This window comes from Neopelma chrysocephalum, unplaced genomic scaffold (genome assembly GCF_003984885.1).
Source record: "Neopelma chrysocephalum unplaced genomic scaffold, ASM398488v2 Primary Assembly neopelma1_22, whole genome shotgun sequence".
NCBI classification, from domain to species: Eukaryota; Metazoa; Chordata; class Aves; order Passeriformes; family Pipridae; genus Neopelma; species Neopelma chrysocephalum.
Window position 1 is genome coordinate 12,980,371 of NW_020897689.1, and position 20,673 is coordinate 13,001,043.

At 38.3% G+C, this 20,673-nt stretch overlaps 1 protein-coding gene across 2 annotated transcripts in view; it reads right to left on the minus strand.

The window, feature by feature from the left end:
• Window positions 1-20,673, minus strand: part of NKAIN3 (sodium/potassium transporting ATPase interacting 3) — a 357,930-nt gene that overhangs the window by 167,329 nt on the left and 169,928 nt on the right. For both annotated transcript variants that reach the window (XM_027705861.1, XM_027705785.1), the window contains exons 2-3: window positions 15,739-15,876; window positions 6,064-6,144 (exon numbers count right to left, since the gene is read on the minus strand). In XM_027705861.1, the coding sequence (XP_027561662.1) occupies window positions 6,064-6,144; window positions 15,739-15,876 (219 nt within the window). The remainder of the gene's footprint in view (window positions 1-6,063; window positions 6,145-15,738; window positions 15,877-20,673) is intronic.

Genomic DNA, 20,673 nt, shown 5'->3' on the forward strand with positions numbered 1-20,673 from the left:
AAGAAATAATTAATTTTATCAGAGTTACAGCTCTATCCTCCAACTACAGATCCATATAATAAATTAGCCTATAGTTCTGTCTCCAGCTTCATAAAGCTGGATGGGAGCCTTACAGACTTTGAACTTCCATTGAAAAAAGTACATATTACTGGGAAAAATACATAAAAAAATATTGTTTAATTAAATAACATAAGCAAAATTTCCTTTGGCTTCAGGGGAAAGGTTCAAGAAGCTAGAGTCGCAGGCATGTTAGAGAGCTCACACTCACCTACATTTAACACATAAAACAAAGGACCAGGTAATAAACATTAGAAGTAGTTTTCTACTGAATATACAATTGTGTGTCATGCAAATCCTTGGCCAAAAACTACAAGTCAGTTGACGCAGAGCTCAATTTTGAGAGCTAAACTAAAATTAATCCAGAATGAGGCAAGGTTCATGCTGAAGAAGCACGTCATGGAAAAGCCATGCAAAATAAGCAGAAGTATAATAGAAAAAGAAAAGATATCATTAATGTTGTCCAGCTGCTTAGGTAGGGTATATCAAAAAACTAGGAAAGGTGTACGAAGTACTGTAATGGTGCTATACATTTATTGAATAAAGGTTTCAACACATGGAAAGAAATGCCAGTAATTCACAATAACACAAACAGTAATAGAAAAAATAGGCTATCAAAAACTATCAGTTGGAAGTGCAAATGATAAACACAAATAAAAAAAGCTATTTTCATACTGGACCTGAAATATTGGAAGGATATAAACAAGAGAATTATTAACTGTATACTTGAAACAAATGAAGTCTCCTTTGTACAGGAGTACATAAAAGCGTGTATTGCTGGACATGAAGGGCTGTCTTATACACATCAGAAGTATTAGAAGTATTAGAAGTATTAGAAGTTATCTGGTCAATATTTAAGCACATACAAAACTTCTGAAAAACAGTTTGCGTTTGTGTCCATATGCTTTAAATTGTCCTTAATCTGGAATATGACAATTCATACATATTTTCCTTGCAAGACCAAGAATGAGATGCTAGCAACTAATGAGCTCATATATGGATGTAGCAATCTGTCATCTTGCAGTTGAGGATTAAAAGGTCATTTTACAATAACACTTTGTTTCTCTCATACAGGATGTTTAACACTAGAAATTATGCTTTTAATTTCATAAAAGTAGTAAATGAAAAAAGACAGGCAAATTTCATTTTTTGCATGGGATGTTTTATCACTGCTAAAATCAGAAAAAACCCTAAGTTTACACAAATAAAAAAATATGCATATGGCTATATATCTTTTATTTCTGATCAAATACAATTTCTTTAACACTGATAAAAACATTAAAATTTTATTCGCACATCTTAATATGAATGGAAAAGAAGCTTGACCTATATGTTGTTTATGAGGTAGTTAAAGAGGAAACCTTTGCTCGTTAGCTCTCTACTGACAACAGCTGGCTGTGGGAGAGCTGCGTTTATTTCCCTTTCATACCCAAGATGACTTGAATCCATATCATCCTTTTCCCAGGAGATTGCCTTACTGTGGTGGTTTGAAAAACCTTTTCTTTTGGGTTAGCAATGGTTTGCCCCACTGATAATACTGGACCAATCAAAGGTTCATATGCGCCCTACGGAAATTACATGCCCACAGAAACGGAAGAGAAGGTGGTGAAGATAGTTTTAGAAGGTAGGTAGCCGTGATCTGAGGCAGGAGGAAGCAGGGGGCCAGTGAGCCCCTCTGGGGGCCAAGGGCCCCCAGCCCCAGCTGAGGCTACGGGAGACCCGGTATAGTGTCAAAGCTGGACCGGGTCCCGTAATCAAGAGCTGGAAGAGTTTCCTTACTGTCAGCAACAACAGAAGACATTGAAATCGGCAGTGGAGCAGCCCTGAACAGAGACAGCGATGGCTGAAAGCCAAAAGAGAGCCAGTGGCAGTGAGATAACGTGAAGCCGGCTGAAAGATGCAGAGATGTTCCTGCAGGAGGGAGAGCTGGCAACAAAACAGAGGAAAACTCAGCAGAGCTGTTTTGGGGTAAGACTGGATCACTTTCCCAAAAATCAGAGACCTGTTGAAGAGGAGGGGTAGACTTCCAAACCCTTAGGGACTCCCGAAAATGCAACAGCAGCTAGAGAGAGAGAAAGGAGCTGAAAAACTCGGAGTCATCCTGAGAGCTGAGCCAGGACGGAATGCGGAGGAGGTGGCCTTGGACCTCCTGCTGCTGCTGCTGCTTCAATCATGCTGGCGAGCTGAGACAGAGCAAAAGAGCTTTGGTAAGACTGAACTGAAAGCTGCCTTCAATGTTCTAACCCAAGAGAAGTGAAGATCTACAAGGAGATCCCCTGAAGGCTCGGGCTCGGGGTTGGAATTTCCACAAAGTAAGAACAAAAATCCTGACTGCCATACTTAAATCTGCTGCCTTAGGAAAATGAAGGACACTAACCAGTACCACAAAAAACTGAAACAAAGGAACTGTGGCCTGAGAAGTGACAGAAAGACTTTTTTCTTCTTGAACTTTTATTGAAGAAAAGGAAAAATTTTAATTTAATGTAAATATTTATATGGGTGTAAATAAACCTTTGTAAATATTTTCCCCTTCCCCCAATAACGAATGGTTGTGTTTTGTCTGAAAACTCTCCACATGAAGTGAAAAAGATATCAAGTCCATACCACCACTAAACCCTCTCACACGGGCAAATTGTGGGAGGGGGGTTTGTATTTAGAAATTGGATTCCTGGGAGCTTCAAACCACCACACTTACCATACTGTAGCTCTTAGGGGATGCTTCCTCAGAAAGCTCTTCTGTGAGGCCTTCTCTCTTTATATATTAAAATAATATGATATTAATTGGAGCAGGGAATGAGGTTCAAGTGAGTTCCCTGATGATAAGCCTACAGCCATATACAGTCTTTCTGTTCCCATGTTACTCCTCTGCACCAGCTTCCTCCCCTCAGGTCTTACAGTTTGGCCCTCCAGATTATTAAAATCAAACTTTAGTGTGAATTTGGGTATATAGATATGCATAAAAGGCTTCCCTCCCTAAATTACTTGAAAAAAAAATGTTTTCAACTAAAAATACACTTTCCATGTCACTCTGATGAAGAAACATCATTGTTTTCTGAAAAAATTGAAAGGATCAAGTTGCATACATTGTGTTTGACACTGGCAGTGTAGGTAGCAGGAGTTTTAATCATTCTTTATCAAGAAAAGTTTAAAGATCTTGGTGTACTAGATCCACAAACTTTAAACTAGGTACCAAACTGTTCCTTAAAAACAATAAAATATCAGCTTACCAAGAAAATCTGAACATTATGCATAATTGAAGAGAAAATGTTTCAAACTTTCACAGTAAAGAACAGGCCTAAATTACCTATGTCCTTATTCTCATTCAAACTTTCCATTAACTGTAATGGAACTTCTTGGCAGAATTCAGTGAATATTCAAAGGAGATCTTCCTCTCTGCTGCAGGAATAAGATCTGAGCAAAATTTGAGCAATGGTGGGTTCGTATTATGACATTTCAAAAGTCTGTCTGCATTGTGTGCATACTCCATTTGAACATATTGAATTCAAATTACCATTTATCATTGTATCAAGTTATATTTTCTGAAGCATTCATGACTGAAGACCTAATAAACACATGGTACTCCAACCAACAGATAACTAATTCTAGTCAGAGCCAATACAAACATGGAAGTGCTTAAATACAAACAAACCAACAGAAATCAGTTATCTGCCAGACAGCACCATAATTTTCCCCTGATAGTATGCCAACAGAAGTTTAAAATTATAATCAATCTGTATACATTTCAGGAACAAAGCTCCTTTTTTTTAATGGAAAAATAGTACAATAGCAAGAAAAAAAAGTGACTATTGCCTGCCAAGATTTTAATATGGAATGAACAGCCATCCTTGGAAAACTTATGATGATGTTTTATTTCCCAGTCACACTAACATATCTTGATAATAGCACCTTTCTATCACACCTGACAAAACAGGAACATATTAATGGCAAGCCATGATGAATTTTTTAAGCTAACATCTTGGATAAAAGCTGGATCTCAATTAAGTCACATACAATTTATAAATACCCAGGATTTTTGGCATATGGTGCAAAAAGACCCCAGTCTCTTGATGGCTTCATCATCTGTAGCATAATTTTAAGAAAGAGCATTAAATGAATCAAAAATTCCGTGATTTACTGAACAAGATTCTAGATTCTATCATTACTAACTTGGTGCCAACACTCAGACCTTTGACATAATCTATACAAAAGCAGTCAACTTCCATGGAAATAATTTTGTGTCTTTCACTTGTTGAGAAAATACTTTTCAAATGTTGTCATTATCAACCACAAGATAAAAATGCCACACAAATGTTAAGATCAACTGAAGTATATACTAATAAAAGGGAATTTTCTCAACTTCTGAACAATATTTTTGCTACTATTTCTCTGCACTGTGATTTATCATATATGTTAAATAAGAAGAGCTAAAAGTGAAACAAAAGTGAAACTGGAAGATTCAGGGTTTCAATTCATATCTTCTGGTTTATAAACCTCTTAAACTAAGGAGGTGATCAGAATCCTTTGAAATCAATGGAAAAACAACTGAAATTTTCACTAACTCAGAGGGTTCAGACTAAAAGTTTTGCTTCACTTCCTAGGCCCTTAGATAAATATACTAGTTATATATAAAATATAATAGTCACTACAAAAACAGACACGGCCCAACTCAATGAAAAAATACAACCTCTGTGTATCATGAGAATGAACAATTACTTCAGGCATTCATCACTTCTATGTGTTGCTCTTCTGTTCATCTAATAGATTTTTAAATCAGAACATACCATTAGGATCATTTATTTTGATCCTCTATGAAGTGCACTAATTTCCTCATCAAGCCCATGACTTCTCATAGCTACATCATATTTGGAGGAAAAATAAATTGTTGCAGCTTTTCATTATGAAATTTTATCACCAAAGGAACCTATCAGTGAAAGCTTTAATCTTAATGGAATTTCTACTGAGTAAATTAAATTTTATTTCTTATTAAATTAGTTTCACCAGTTTTCTGTTTGTTGTTAGCCAAAAGCTAGGACTTTTAATGCTAGCATGTATGTGGCTCATAAATGTTCCACTCTGAACTGAGTGGAGTACACAAATCACAGAATCACAGAATGGGTAAGGTTGGAAGGGACCACAGTGGGTCGTCTCGTCCAACCTCCCTGCTCAAGCAGGGTCTCCCTAGAGCACATTGCACAGGATTGCATTCTCCAAAAGCACTGCATGAATTAACAGTGATGTGGTTCATATCACTAAATCCACAATCAGTAATGGTGACATTTATTCGAGTAAAAATGCCAGGATCAGTATGCGCCATGGTATACTCTGCCTGGAATCATTTAAGTGTGGTTATGGTAAACAAAGACTAGTATCACCTATGTCCAACTCGAGGATAAAAACCAGCAAGTATTATATATAACTCACTATAGATACAATGCTAAACATAAACTCTGCTAACCTAAGTGCTACCTTGAACGAGTGCACATGTCTCTCAATAATTTCAGCAAACATTTCTGCTCTAATCAAAGGTTTGAATAAGGAATTGGTGACCTATGGCACTGAGTGCCATGCAAAGAAAGTTTTATTCAGACGTGACAAAAGTCATCCTTTGTCATTTACCTTCTCAGTAATTTTTTTAGCTCCCTTCAAAGCAATCTTGGAAATTCACACTTTTCATACACACTTGAAAATTCCACAAAAACGACATTGCCTGTTTTTCAACAATCAAAAAGAACCTCAAATTTACAACCAAATACCCTCTCCACCCCTCAGATGGTACTTCAGAAGGCAACTGTATTTTAGATTCACTGTATTTAGGTACTTCAAACCCTTGGCTATTTACTATCAGAGAGAAGTTCAAACACTAGAGCTCTTGTTGGAGGGGATCCAAAGATCAAATTGTATGTTCAAACAACAACATTTTTCCTCTGTGGTTCCAGTCTGCTAAAATCTGAGAGTCCTGCTGTTAAAACACCCTCCCATAAACCTGAAGAAGGATAAGTGACCTACCTTGGAAAGTCCGCCTACTTCCAAATAGAAGCAGATAATGAAAACATTCCAGGTGACCCACAGGGCAGTCCACACCGTGTACTAAACACAAAGCCGGATGAAAGCAAAAAGACAGAAAAATAAAATGTGAAGATGAAAGGACTTTATAGTGAGCAGATCAATAATAAAAAAACTGATATCAATAAGCATTGTTCTGGGAACAGCCAAGCACAGAGAGTTCAGAAAAGGAGTTCTCCCTACAGAAGTCCCCTAAGAAGCATCGGAAATTACAAATCCAATACTCGTTGCTGTACTAAATAAATACCAATAAAATGGATTTATTCTTTATAGTTTTAGACTATCCTACTGATATCAATTAAGTCCAAAATGCTGACCTAAACACCAGTTTCGGGGCAACTGTAAGTAATTTTTAAATTATGATTGAGTTCTGTTGAAGGAAATTCCAGAATAACACAGTACTTTAAGTAAGCAAATACTGAAATAACACTTAAATATTTTAAAGAAAGGCACAAGGAAAAAAAACCACCACCAAATAAAACAGAAGATCTATTGATCTGATAATGGGGATTTTTTTTCTTTTAAACAAATAAGGATAAATCTCATTCTTAAGAGTCTTTGACAGTAAAACGTACTTTAATTACATTAAAAATAGCTCACTACTTCTCTAACCCCTCTGCCATGAACCTGATCCTACAAAGTAACCTTAACAGTTGAATGTATCCATATCTCTTCTGGGTTCTCCAATGTCGTATTGAACTCATACTCCATCTACAGCATGAATGGGAGAATAATGTGTCTACCTTAAACTCAGCTTGACTGCACCTCAAGTACTGTGTCCAATTCTGGGCCCCTCAATTCAGGAAGAATATCGAGGTTCTGAAGGATGTCCAAAGAATGGCAATGAGGCTGGTGAAGTGACTGGAGCACAAGTCCTACGAGGAGAGGCTGAGGGAGCTGGGGTTGTTTAGCCTGGAGAAGAGGAGGCTCAGAGGTGACCTTATCACTCTCTACAACTACCTGAAAGAAGTTGTAGCCAGGAGGGGTCAGTCTCTTCTCCCAGGCAACCAGCAGTAGGACAAGAGGGCAGTCTTAAGATGCGACAGGGGAGGTTTAGGTTGGACATTAGGAAGTTCTTTACAGAGAGAGTGATTGGACATTGGAATGGGCTGCCCAGGGAGGTGGTAGCCACCGTCCCTGAAGGTGTTCAAGAAGAAACTGGATGTGACACTTAGTGCCACGGTCTAGTAGATGAGGTGGTGTTAGGTCAAAGGTTGGACTCGATGATCTCAGAGGTCTTTTCCAACCTAGATGATTCTGTGATTCTGTGATCTTTTGTGTCTTAATTGGTAGCACAATAGACTGGCACTATTTCCTTACAGACGCACTGTTTACTAACATACAGCTGTAAACTATTCCCAGTGAACTCTGGGTAGTCCACCTCAGAAGCATTTCTGCCTCATGGGTCAAGTGCCCACCCAGCCATGCTGGAGCTACATCCTCCTGAAAAAATGCAGTGAGCAGCAGCACTGCCAGTTTACATTTACACACTTATAACAACTTTCACAGTGAAGAACTGCTGCTAAGAGCCTTTACAAGTCTAAATAGCTGTGACCAGATGAGGGTTAATATGCAATTGTTTTGGTTCAATATACTCATTAAAGCTACTAAACATACTAATCTACAATATGCTGGATCACATTTGCATTGCACAAGAGCCATCAGTTTGGATTTCTTGCTCAGTTTTGGGTTATGTTCCCCTCTTTCTTCCCCTCCCTGTGATGTATAATGAAAGGTTCAGGGGAAGAGGGTTGAATTTTTCCCCACTTTGATTAACCTCCCACGCATACGGTCATTTCTGTACACCAAACATGAGAACTGCTTTAATATCATTTCTTCTGAGGTACATAGACAACTGGGAGATGGCTATGGCCTAAGAAGTAGGCAATTAATAAACAAAATAAGAGTAACACTCCTGGGCAGTTTCCTCTGTCTTACAGAGAAAGGTAGCGTGGCAACTGAAGGCTGGGTTATTATAAAATAGACAAAGCTGCCATGGTCTGTGAGCAGTACAATGTCTGCACTATTCATAAGATTAATTTAAAGAGTGCATCACATTTTACTACATTTGTTGACATTGTAGTAACTCATCATAAGCTACTGATTTTCCAACATTTATCCTCAGAATATTATGTGCAGAGTGTTCAAAATTAGTGAACTAATCATACAAGCCAGTTGCTTGTAAAAAGCAGAATTGAGACGATTCAGGAGAATTTGCCTTTTTAAGAAAGAATTTTTTATCTATCCATGAACTAAATCTGTCACCACAACAAAAGGAATCCTGCTTGATCTGCCAGGCCAAGCCAAATCTGTTAATGGCCTCGTTCTGTCCCATGGGCACCAATGACAACTCTGTACTATGCAGGCAAAAACTGTCTGAACGTACTTTCCCAGGCCAGGCTATGCTGTTTTACAGTTACGACTGGTTTGGTTCCTTATCCACTGTGAGGATTTCTGAAAGAGAAGCGCAGGTGCAAAGCAGGTGTGTACCTTGAAACCCAGCTGTGTATGGAAAGGCTCTTCCTACACTCTCACTGAACTGCAGAAGTCTAAATTTGAGATCCATTTGTTTTATAAACATAATAATTACCTATTCAGTAATTAGTACTATATAATTTCTTTAAGTAAGAGAGTTGTTGTCCACACTTGAAAACACATCTTTTTGAATGTGCAAGGAGCAGATTTTTTCCCTTGCATAGAGTTTCATTGGTAGTTAGGGAAGATTACATTAAAGGAAAGGTTATAAGTCAACAAAAGCAAGAAAGCAAAATTAGGAATTGTCAGAATTTGGATTATTTATGCCAATTTAATTTTTCTATTTCATGGATGTGTGATACAATGCAAACCTTAATTAAATCATCATAGATATATTTTTATTGTAAAAGATCTTATCTCCCTTAACACATTTTCTGAACAGCTAGCTCAATATTTCATTTCTCCTTGTCGCTCAGACCCTGCTCTGAGGACTGAATATTAATTTCCTCATGAGGTTTACTAAGATGCTCATTGCTGTAATGTGCAGGAGCTACACAAACATTGACTAATTTATTCTATGTTATAAGGGAATGATACAGCTCTCAGAATGCAAATGATGTTCTGATACATGCAGAGATTACATTCAGAAGTATTCACACATTATAGGCATCCAACCTGAGGTGCTTAAGAGTTCATTTTTCAGAACACTTGAGGTTATACAGTACCTTATAAACTCACTGTTCAGCTCCCTGTGGCTGAGCATGCAGCACTTGTGCAAATCAGACCACAAGGTCTCAAGACAAGAACCCAGAATGCAAGGGGAAAACAAAGAGCGTGACAAGTTTGTTAAAGTGATTCACTTTGTGTCAAAAAGGCTTTCAGTGTTTCAGAGCAGAGATAAATCTCAGCTATACAGCACAGCCTTCACAGCAAAAGCAATTCTTTTATTCTTGCTAGCATGTGCTTCACTCTTCCCATTGTCTTCTGTTTTCTGCAAATCAAGTTTCTATTCCCTGGCTGTGATAACCAGAAAACCCCCAAATATCTGTCCTTTCTATTGAAACTGAGGTGACAATATAATTAGAATTGGTATACATCTATCCAGTTCAGAACTGCAAATATATAAAAGGATCACAGTAAGATTGCAAAGAAGGGTTTTAATAAAATTTTTTCTAAATTTTGAGTGTTTTTTTCTGAAAATTTGTAATACTTTTTGACTGTTACATGTATGTGTGTAAATTTATACGTATTTACCTTCTAGGTTAAAAAAATTATAGCAATTCCATTATGTGGCATCACACTAACACCTGCTTGAGTCATTAAGAAAGATTTAACTTTTAGATCCATGATGAACACTTATTTTTGCTAGCAGAGAAGCAGTCCAAATTGCCATCCTCTGTATGAAGGGACATATCATGCATGCTGACAATTTTGTCTCAGCATGGGAATGTTTAGGGTCTGAAACATCAGGTCCACACCGATCCTCAGGATTCATTTCCCTTCCAAGACACCTCACCTAACCTGTTTCATGACCTGATCTGCCATTCAATCTCTCCCACTCCATGTCCTAAACACTATCTGTCCTGTTGTGTCTGCTCACTCCTACTACCCCACATCTAGCAATTTCTGCCCCAGTTCTTTTTTGCCAGACACATTCAATCCACCCCAGTTCAGCTGGTCTCATGCTCAGCATCACAACCTTCACCATATCTGGCATGAAGAAGGAATTTTCCACATAGGTTGAACCAATAAGAAGAGTTGGGGGTTTTATTTTGTACATGCTATGATGCACTACTTAAAAATCACATGGATGTTTTTGTAATAGATTCCTTCTAATGGAAGGACCTAGGATCTGGTCATAATCTTTGCTTATTTCCCCCATGATGCACTATATCCTTTTTTTGCTTTTGGCCTTTTGCACTAAGGATTGTATACTAGGTGGTGTGAGGAAGTATTTGGAGTCTTTTAAGTTATGTGGAGAGAGTACTCCCTAAACCTTACAGGTTAAATGTCTATTAAATTACTGTCAAGTCTAGCAAGTTTCTTTCAGATCCCTTTTCATAATGCCAGCCTCTCTACAACAGTGAGATTTCTATACCTTTTTTGACTTTACAGGTAATATTGAAACCACTGCATTTAATGTATCAGTGAAATATAAACATTTCTAGAGTTAAATCATTCACATTGGATGGACACAAAGTCACAAAAAGAACTGGTTAAGCAAAATGCAAAGAATGGCTTCTTAAATTGAAAGGTAAAAGAAAAAAAGGGAATTTTCTAAGGGAATTTTTTACTATTACAAGGATTGAGGGATAAGTTTAGCTGTAATGAGTAAAGTATCTCAAGTGTATATTTAAATCTGAAGTGTGCCAACTACTCTGACAAGGCAGGAGGCACTAGGGAGAATGCAGTTGACTCAGGGATACTTCAAGGGAAAGGAGCAACTCAGATCATCCCTCTGTAATACCTGGCTGTGCCTCAGAGGTATCAATACTTGCACAGCCTTACAAGTACTGGCAAGTGGCATAAGTCAACCTGATAGAGCAGTAACAACACAGAACCTACCAGGAAGGATATTCAAGGAGTAATTTTGGAAGCCTAAATATTTCATATGTGTTTTCACTGTCTGTATAACATTTGTTGATTACAGTGTAAAGTATCCTGTACAGCATTTCTTCTGCTTTTCTGGTTTTTGGTTTATGTTTTTTTAAGAAAGCCTCTCCTGGCTTTTCAACTGTACCCATTGCCTTTATATCTATTATATTATTTATTGGAATACATTAAGGCAAGTAAAGTAGAGATTTCCACCTTATATTCTGCCTATCTAAGTGTATTAGTTTCATCCTTCACTGTTTCATTAACACATTTTCATTCAGCTTTGGGCCCGGTTTGTAAAATTTTAACTACATTACTCATCATTCAGGAGCCTTTTGAAGTCCCATATCAGAAGTAAAAGAGGGGGAAAATCCCCAACTTTAACAAGTATCCTGTCATCATCTTTAATCAGTTTTAACAGACTGGAAATCTTGCTGCTGACAGCAAGTTCTATTAAGAAAGGAAAAGCATGCATAGGGAAATGTATCATAGCAGAGCTCTGGAGCTTCATGACACAAGTGTAACGGCATAGTTAGAGCTGATATTTAGCTGTTTTTTTCTTCTTTACAAATGTTTGAGTAAGTTTCATGGGCTAATATGGGAAAATTAGGAATCAGCTCTGCACTCTTATGTCCCCTGGGAACTTTGCACTGATTTAATTCAGTCAAAAAATATTCAAATACTGAAAATAGCACATTCTCTTAGTGACAGAACAAATTGTTCACAAAATTTATCTAAATTACTAATTAATACAAAACGTATTAGAAATAATTATTGGATTTAAACTAATTAGGACACTGGGAGTCAATGCTGCTGTTCCCTCTTTCTCTGTTTCCTAAGCTCTGAGGACTTGGAATTTTAGCTATGAGCAAGTGGAATTCCGGATTTATTTCAGAATTACCATGCATGTATCTGAAAGACTGTAGACAGACAACATGAGCCACTACCTTTAACTACTTTGAATGACAATTATATTCAACGGAGATGCCTCATGAATCAGCTATTGTATGACAGCTCTTATATAGTGGGGCATTTTTTTTTGGTAGAAAGCTCTCATGACAAATTTTATATCATTCAAACTAATTTCTTTCTTCAGACTTTTAATCTACAGTGGCTATGCTTATGCTGCTGTCAAAGAAATGACTGCAGCTTATGTAGTCATCAGATGCTAGTGATACAGTAAGTAGCTTCGGTTCCATGGCAGTGGAAGAGGAGTTAAAAGCATGCAACTGCTACTGTGTTTATTAGTTTTTATTACAGCCCTCACTGAATTCCTTGGCTCTAAGTACATGCAACAAAAGTCTGCTCAACTGTGCTTGCAGAACTAGTCTCATATTTGACTGCAGTATAGATGTGCTTCAAGTTATTGTATTACATGCATTACATTTGTTCACTTACTTTCTCATTCCTTACATATGCTAAAATTTGAGGAGAGAGAACATGACATATGCAGCATAGGATGGCAAAGTGAAAGATTTTGTGTAACTTCTCTTGTCAGGGAAACCTTCAGGCACAGCCGTCATTGCACAGAAGACAGATTAAAAACACTCTTTTGAAATTAAACCAATGACCCTAGAGCTGGTCAGCTTCAGTCAAAGATCACCACCAGAGTATGACAGAATATCATGGGGACAATTTGCACTCACATGTGCCAGATCAATTTTGTGTAGACAGCTTACAGAAGTAGACTGTTTTATCCGACGCAACTCACACTTTACTTCAACTTTTTATATTCTGATGGGATCATCTGCACTAGTAAGGCTGACTTCCAGGGAAGTCTTAAGGAAAAGACAATGGATACTAAGCATAGTTTTCTTGAAGTAATTGCTTACTTTTCCAGTGAAATTGGATTAAGTTTAATCTAAATCAGAAGCTTCAGCAACCAGAGTACATAAAAGCATTACTCAGCCTATTACTTCTGCCAAAGACACAGTACCAAATTCTCAGGAAACCAACAACTTACATATCCAGGGGCTTAGACATGGCTGAAGGTGCAGCTATGGACTTGGAAGCCCATGAAGCTTCTCAGTTAATTTGGTGCCTAATTCACTAGTGAGAGCCTGGGTAGGAGTCTCTCTGCATTGTGTTTAATATCGAAATTCAGGACCTTCTGAAGATTTACATTAATCAGACTTTATATTTGAAGTCAGCAATAGAAGTTTACCGCTGTAACAAGGGTTTCCAAAGAGTTTCAGAAGGAGGAAGGTAAGCTATTCCCTTCCTTGGGAGAGTTCCTTTCAGATTCCCTTTTGCCTTAGTGAAGACAGCCTGGAGCTGGCACTGGTAAGGGTCTTTATTGTCTGTACCACTGACTCTTTCTGGGGCTTCTGGGGACAGTGGGCAAAGCACTGCTGTGCTAGGGTTGGGACAGCCCTAGGAAGCACACTTTCTGAGAAGATCGTCAGGCTATACCTCAACTCTGAGCTGCTGTAACCCTGCAGTACTGTAGAAAGACTCCATGCACTTGTCTCCTTTCTTTAGCTACTTGTTCCTGCTTCCCCCCAGCACCTCTTCCCTTCTGCTGGAACAAGCAAAACATGCTAGAGAGCTGACCTACACTTAAATTAACACCAGTAAAGGAAACCGTTGCTTTTCAGCTGGATCTATTCTGGTTTGACAGTTTACCAAGGTGTTGAAATGATGCTTGTACTGGTGAAAATAAAGGAACAGCACAGGGACTGAAGGAGCAGCTGAGCTAAGGGACTATTGCTTATGCTGGCTTGAGGAATCAACTGAATTCAGCCTGAGGCTGAAGCTAGGCAAGACGCTGAACTGACAAGTTTGTAGCTAGCAACAGCTGAAGTCTTGCAGCTCCTCCTTTCCCCTTCACCTCCACACTGCTGTTCAGCTCACCAGTTTAGCAAAAAACTCTCCCACTTTTCACTAGGTTGGTTTTCTGATAGATTAGGACTGGAAATGGCTTACTGAAGGGTCCAGTTAACTGCTGTCAGAATTGGTGGGGAGGATATGGAAAAGTATGCAGCCAGGGAAAAGAACAGTGGGAACAGGGAGAAATGCAAGCCACCTCCTTCTGCTGGTGTTGAGCTGTGAGGTTGGTTCCAGAGAACTTGTGTACCTTCACTCTTCAAGCTTCAGGATTTGGCTCAAACTACTACTACTTCACTGGGAACCTTGTGTTAGTAAGGATAGAAGCTGCTCTAAAGCCTTGATCTTCCCAAGTAATGAGTATTTGCACATACTGTAGCTTGAGCTCTTAAATATATGTTTAAAGATAAATCAGAGCATGAGTTCAGTTAAATCTTAGGATAAAGTGTCTTGCTGATGAGGTGTTTCTTTCTTTAATTATGAGTTCTATACCTCTACTTAAGAAAACCCCTTTAATATAGCCTAAAATGTTAATTTACATTGGAAAAGATACAGAAACAGTCAAAATATGTTGCATTTCTTTGGAAATTAAAGCAGAGCTTGCATTACTGAACAGCAGTGCTGAACCTGAGGGGCAAGAAATTTTGTGAAGTTCCACTTCACACACAAATTTCCTACTTAATTTTTCAGATGTTTACCCCCACTTGCTTCTTATGTATAAAATGGAGAGCATGAAGTACAAAGGTGAGTCATCAATATATGGATGCCCAGTTCTCCAACCACAGATAATAAAGTGTTATTATTTATATCAATCCATTTTCAATTTGTTATAGTCTGCTTGTAAGCTTAGCTAATGTGAGTGTAACCTTGGGTACAGTTTTTGTTTACTTTCTCTTTTAAGACACAACAAAGAATTATAACATTCCAGGCTTGACTAGAAAGGATGAAGCTTTTTAAGTATTTGTTTAATTAGTATTGCCCAGTAGACATTTATTTCACTCTTTTGTGAGAAAAAAGAAAGATAACTTCAGCCTCTTAAAATCCATTATTGACAACACAACCAAGATGTTCCAGATACAAGCAATACCAGGTAAGGCATAATATTTATCCATTCAGAAGGGAGTGTGGGGGAGGAACAGGGATATTTTTTTGTTGGTAATTTAGTTCATGGCTTTGAAAATTCTTTTTATTCCTGTTATGTTGAGAACATGGGAAAAAACAACTGTGAAGCATTAGAGACAATTTACAATAATTTAGGGTCAAGACCATAAATACAGGCCTTGACAAAGTTACATGTAAGTGGAAAGGAGATTTCTTTGGAACCTGTGGGTCACATGACCGAGGAAATTTCTACCCCCGTTAAAGAGATGTAGCTAAATACAACTTGGCCATTACAAATATTTTTTTAATCACCATTGGTTCTGCTTGTCTATTGCAGAAATAACAACAATTGGTATTTCATTTCTTTACTTATGCATAGTCTAATTGACTTGTATCATGGTTATAATTTTGACAGCATTTTCTCCAGGTTTCCTATTCTTGATGACTTCCAAAATCTCAGAAAAGCCAATCAGTAGTCCTAAATTTGCAAAAAGACATCGAGACCTCTACAGTTTTTACAGAAATACCATCTGGTGTTTTGACACCCAAGAAAATTCTGTTTTGTAATATGACAGGTTTTAAAACCAATTGCAAAAAAAAAAAAAAAAAAATGAGACTTACCACGACTATATACCGAGGCCTAAACTGGATGGTTCCAAACAGACCCAAAATGACAACTATTATTTGTAGGAAATTGCCAAGGATAGGAGCCCATTGGAAACCAAGGAAGTCAAAGATCTGTCTCTCTAATGCTGCCAGCTGTAAGAAAACACATAAACAGAACATCCACTTTTTAATTATGGGTGAGAACACTTGACATTTTCTTTTTTGCACCAGCCTTCACCAGAGAATAGTATAGCAAAATTCTGAAACTATGGTTCCTGGCTGTAGCCTTTTTCAGCATTGTCAGGACACTGATATCTGAAGACAGCTACTCTTCAACATACAGTTCTTCTGATAAAAAAGCACTTTGAAAAAACTTCAATAAAATATTTGTAAAACCACATATAATACAAAAATACCTCTACAAATCAAATACAGACAAATTTTATTTTATTCTTGTATTCTGGAAACTCCAAGACTTGACAAATTTCATTTAATTAAAAATTTGTCTTAAACACAAGCTCACCTAGATTGAGCAAAGCTATTGAAACCTTGCTGTTGTTACTGAGATATCATCATGCTCATTCTCTGCCCCATATCTTCGTTTTCTTAGATTTAGTCTCAACTAGACTTGACTGCACATTCCTCAATCTGTTCCTAAAGGCCCAAAAGAGCAGAGCAGGCTCAGAAGAGTCCCAGATGTGGTACTGGGTATGATCCCAGGAGTCCCTAAATGCAGGAATTAGGGAAGACTCCTCACTACCTGAGGCACAGACATAGACTCAGGGAGTGAAAGGCTGTAGAAAATGTTAAAGGACCTCAGAGCAAGCTGCTTCAAAACCAACAGCCAAGTGAGCTATCTGTGCTTTACCAAAAGCTGGCAGGTTACTTTGGGCAACTATAAATCAGAAAGAAATGGTGGCAACCTAATAGCTCTCTTCCCACTGCCCTCATGGCATTTTGGGTCTGGATTTAGAGGGTTGTGGAAAAGGAGGAAGCTATGAAGCATCAGCCTTCATCCTTGCATAAGCATGTGGTTCTTAGGTAATTCTGCATTTCTAAACATTAGACAAAAAAGAGAGAAAAAAGACAGATAAAAATTCTTCTGCAAACACATTTGCTACTCATTTTTGACAATCCAGTCTATTGTTCTAAATATACAAAATCAACTTTCTCAGCAGCACATTTGTTGAAGTCTAAACTTTGTTCAATATTTTTGCAGCTGTAGCAAGACATTTCTAAGCAACTAAAAAGAATCCTACAGAGAAATAACTGAGTTTCTGTCCTAGAATTTATTAGCATCTAGTTGATTTTACTACATTGTTACAAACCCTAAAATTTACCAAAATACGCACTTAAAATATTTATAACTGAGACAGATGGAGTAAGCATGGTTCTATGAATACCAACCAGAGTATTATCATATGTGGTATTTTACATAAACCATTTCATTTTACACATAATGACTAGATTCAATCTTTACCTGCAAGATGGGGCTAGGTGTCACTGAGAGCAGAATCCATCTTTTCTGTACAAAAATCCTCCCTTAACCACACTTGAAAACCATATTCTCTCTGCTGAGGTTAATAAATATGATAAATCTAAACAATGAAATGAACAAAAGGTGAATCATCAAGTCGGTGCAGCTGCTCTGCAATCAGTGAAGTGACTTTTATCAGCTAAACATCTGGCCCAGTACACATAAATAAAAAATTATTATGCAGCAGACAATGTTGGCCACATAAGATGTTCCTATCTTAACAGAAATTCTTATCCCTTTTATGCCATAGGTAAGGGAGAATCTCAGACCACACGAGAATGTCAGGTAAATGTCTTCACCTTGTGGTAGACTCAAGAGCATCACAATAATGGTCTAGTTGAGACTTCACAAGGGACACCTCAGAATCATTTGCTTTTCCTACTACTCTCTAGCGAGCTCTCTCAGGTGAGCCCACATTTGGGAATAACCTTGCCTGTAACTTCCCTAAACCACCCAGTACAGTACAAGGGTGCCCCAAATCCCATGTGCAAGATGGTAAATAAAGACTTTTGAAAACTCTTTGGCACAGGCAGAACTTACAGTTTATGGTCTAACAACAACACACTAAGAGTCCTGTCCTGTATCACATAGGAAGACATTTATGACATCCATGACCAGAGCTATAGTCTGTTTCATTCCCACCACTACAAGTGGAGATCTAGGGTCAGCTAAATTGCTAAAAAATTCACCATTTTTCAGAGACAATGTGTCTTCATCCTGGAGCCCTGCTGTTGCCTAGTGAGCTGAGGATGGACCTGTCAAATCAGACTAGAATTTGCTTAGCAGCCACCTCTGCCGTGACAGTCATTGAAACTCCCCTGTAGCCTAGGTCTTCACCTGCACCAGTAACTTGTGTCCCATCACACTCCCAGCACTGAGGCCAGCTGGCTTAGCATTGCCTCCATTAAAGCATCCTTGGCTCTGAAACAGGGCAGCTGTGTGCAAACAATATACCTACTACTCCAAATGATCCCTGGCTATGGGTGAACTGTCTGGGAAGATCGCTGGTCACAATAAGCCTGGTTAACCTGATAGAAAACTCTAACGGCTCACTAGCATCCACAATGCTACTGCCTGGCTTCTTCCCTAGGCACATATGAATGTGTAGGGAGCATAGGGTTTGCCCAGAGTGGATATTCAGGAGATTCACTTCAAGCTCATGGTTCACTGTAAGAGAAGAATGCCCTTAGGCATTTTATGTAGCACTGAAATACCGAGAGCTATCTGAAAGACAAAAGCCTGAAGCACAGGTATGAATGAAGCTATTTAGTATGTGTTCCTTCTTAAACTGACCCTTCAGAGAAATTTTCAGAGCCATGTAGATCAGCACCTTAAATGCCTAAAAGACACAGTACCACAACATAAATGAACACAACCACTGCACTTTGCCGACAGACCCATGCTAAAAGGCTTATTATTCAGCTCATCCCTAAACTGGATCAGATACAAAGTTTGCCTTCATGTGCACCTCCTTCATATCTGCCAATCAAGTTGTGAATAAATCTAGTAGACAGGTCTGAGGTCCCACAAAATAGTACAGTGGCCACAGTATTTCCCAAAGATGATAGTACACATGTGTATATCCACCATAGATACAGTCACACATAAAAAAGTAATTAGTCTTTCTATGGATTACTCTGGTAAAGACACCCACCACAACCACAGAGAAATAAGGTTCAACTTCCTCTCCTGCTGCCTACTGAGGTATTCATTCCTCTCTTTCCACTTCCTATCCATTAGGATACCAAGGGAGAGAGCTTCTCCTTGAAGCTGTGTCACAGGCAGAAAACAAGAATTTGCATTTAGTGAGTCAAAAAGAGCACAAGCAGAAACATGAGTCTACAGCCTATTGCTTATGGCACTTATCCAGAATTGGGAGTACTGCTTGTGTTTCTTGCCTGCAGGGCTCGCTCTTTATTTTTATATACAGTGACAGCATGAAACTACTGAAGAAGCCCTGGAAGTAGGATGCCAAACAGGCAGTAGCATTCCTTCCCCACTAACAAGTGCTCCCACTATCGGACTATGCAGTGACCTGCACAGCTAAGTCTCATTTATTTTGCTCTTGTCGCCAACACAGAGTAATTTGTCTCATCCCTAAAGCCCACAGAATACATTAGCAGGGGGTGGGGATGGGGGGGGGGAAGGGGGGGGGGGGTATAAAGAAAATAAAGAGGTAGGAGGCATGTCTATCCCACTCAAATTGCTACTTTCTTCCAAATTATAACACCTTCTTGCAGGCAATGCAGGTAGAAGTAAAAAATCTAATAAATGTCAGAGGGAACACATTAAGTTCTGTTTTCTTTATACCATGAGCAATATGCATTGAATAGAGAAAACATCTGAGTATTTTTGTTCTTACGTCTAGTATTTCACCCAACAGAGTCCCCAAGCAGCAGTGAAGGCCACAGACTTTTTAGCTCTGTGCAATTGAGTAAAAGTAGTCCCTAACAGTCTATGATTCAGGTAATTCATTGCACAGAAATCATGAGAATAAACAGAAGGAAACAGGTAGCTGTGCACAATTACAGGCTGGTTTTACACATATATGAAAAACCAGTACTATCTCTGTTTGCACAAAATCTCAGCAGCCAGCATTGGCCACCAGACTAACCTATGCCACATGGTGCAGTTGGAAAGCAGCAGACACTGACAGATGGTTTCACTTGGAGTTATGTGCATGTGAGTACTTTGAAATGTTTCACCAAAAACATTTTGATGATTAAGAGGCTGTTTTTCTCAAAGAGAAATTTTTCCACATGAATTTCTGCTTTCATCACTATTTTCACATTCTTCTGAAAACAGCCAAAAAAATCAGAACCCTGAAGGCAAAGCAGAGGTTGCCAAAATTATCTAGCTTAACTTCTCCCATTGCTAGAAGACAGATATCAACTTATAAGGGCAGAGGAGCCCAAGGCTGGAGAAATGGGGTATGCTTGATGTGACGGAGGTCCTCTGGGAGTTTACTGTCATACCACTTCCCGAACAACTTGGGAGAGGTTGGCACCTCTACTACTCATGATAACTAAGATAACAAACTTTGGGAGTATCCACAATAAATTGTTGTTTGATACTTTTTTAAATAATTACCATAAAAGTGGAATGAAAACCCAAACCTTTCTTATAAATAAAAGAAGGTTTGGTTTGGGCAACTTAAATACTGGGTGCCTGGTTTCCAGTTGAGTAAAAAATTTTCATGAGAACTTATAAAAATCTATCAAAGATGATAGGAAATAACATTTTCTTATCATAACAACACTTGGAAAAGGAGACATGATATTTCTTACTACTGCTGGCAAGGGAGTGCTTTGTTATTTAGTCATCATCATCACCGACAACCTTGTAATGTAAAGTGCAACTCAGGAGACTAGGACTAACAGTAAAATGCTCCAGTGAGACTGTATCAGTTCACT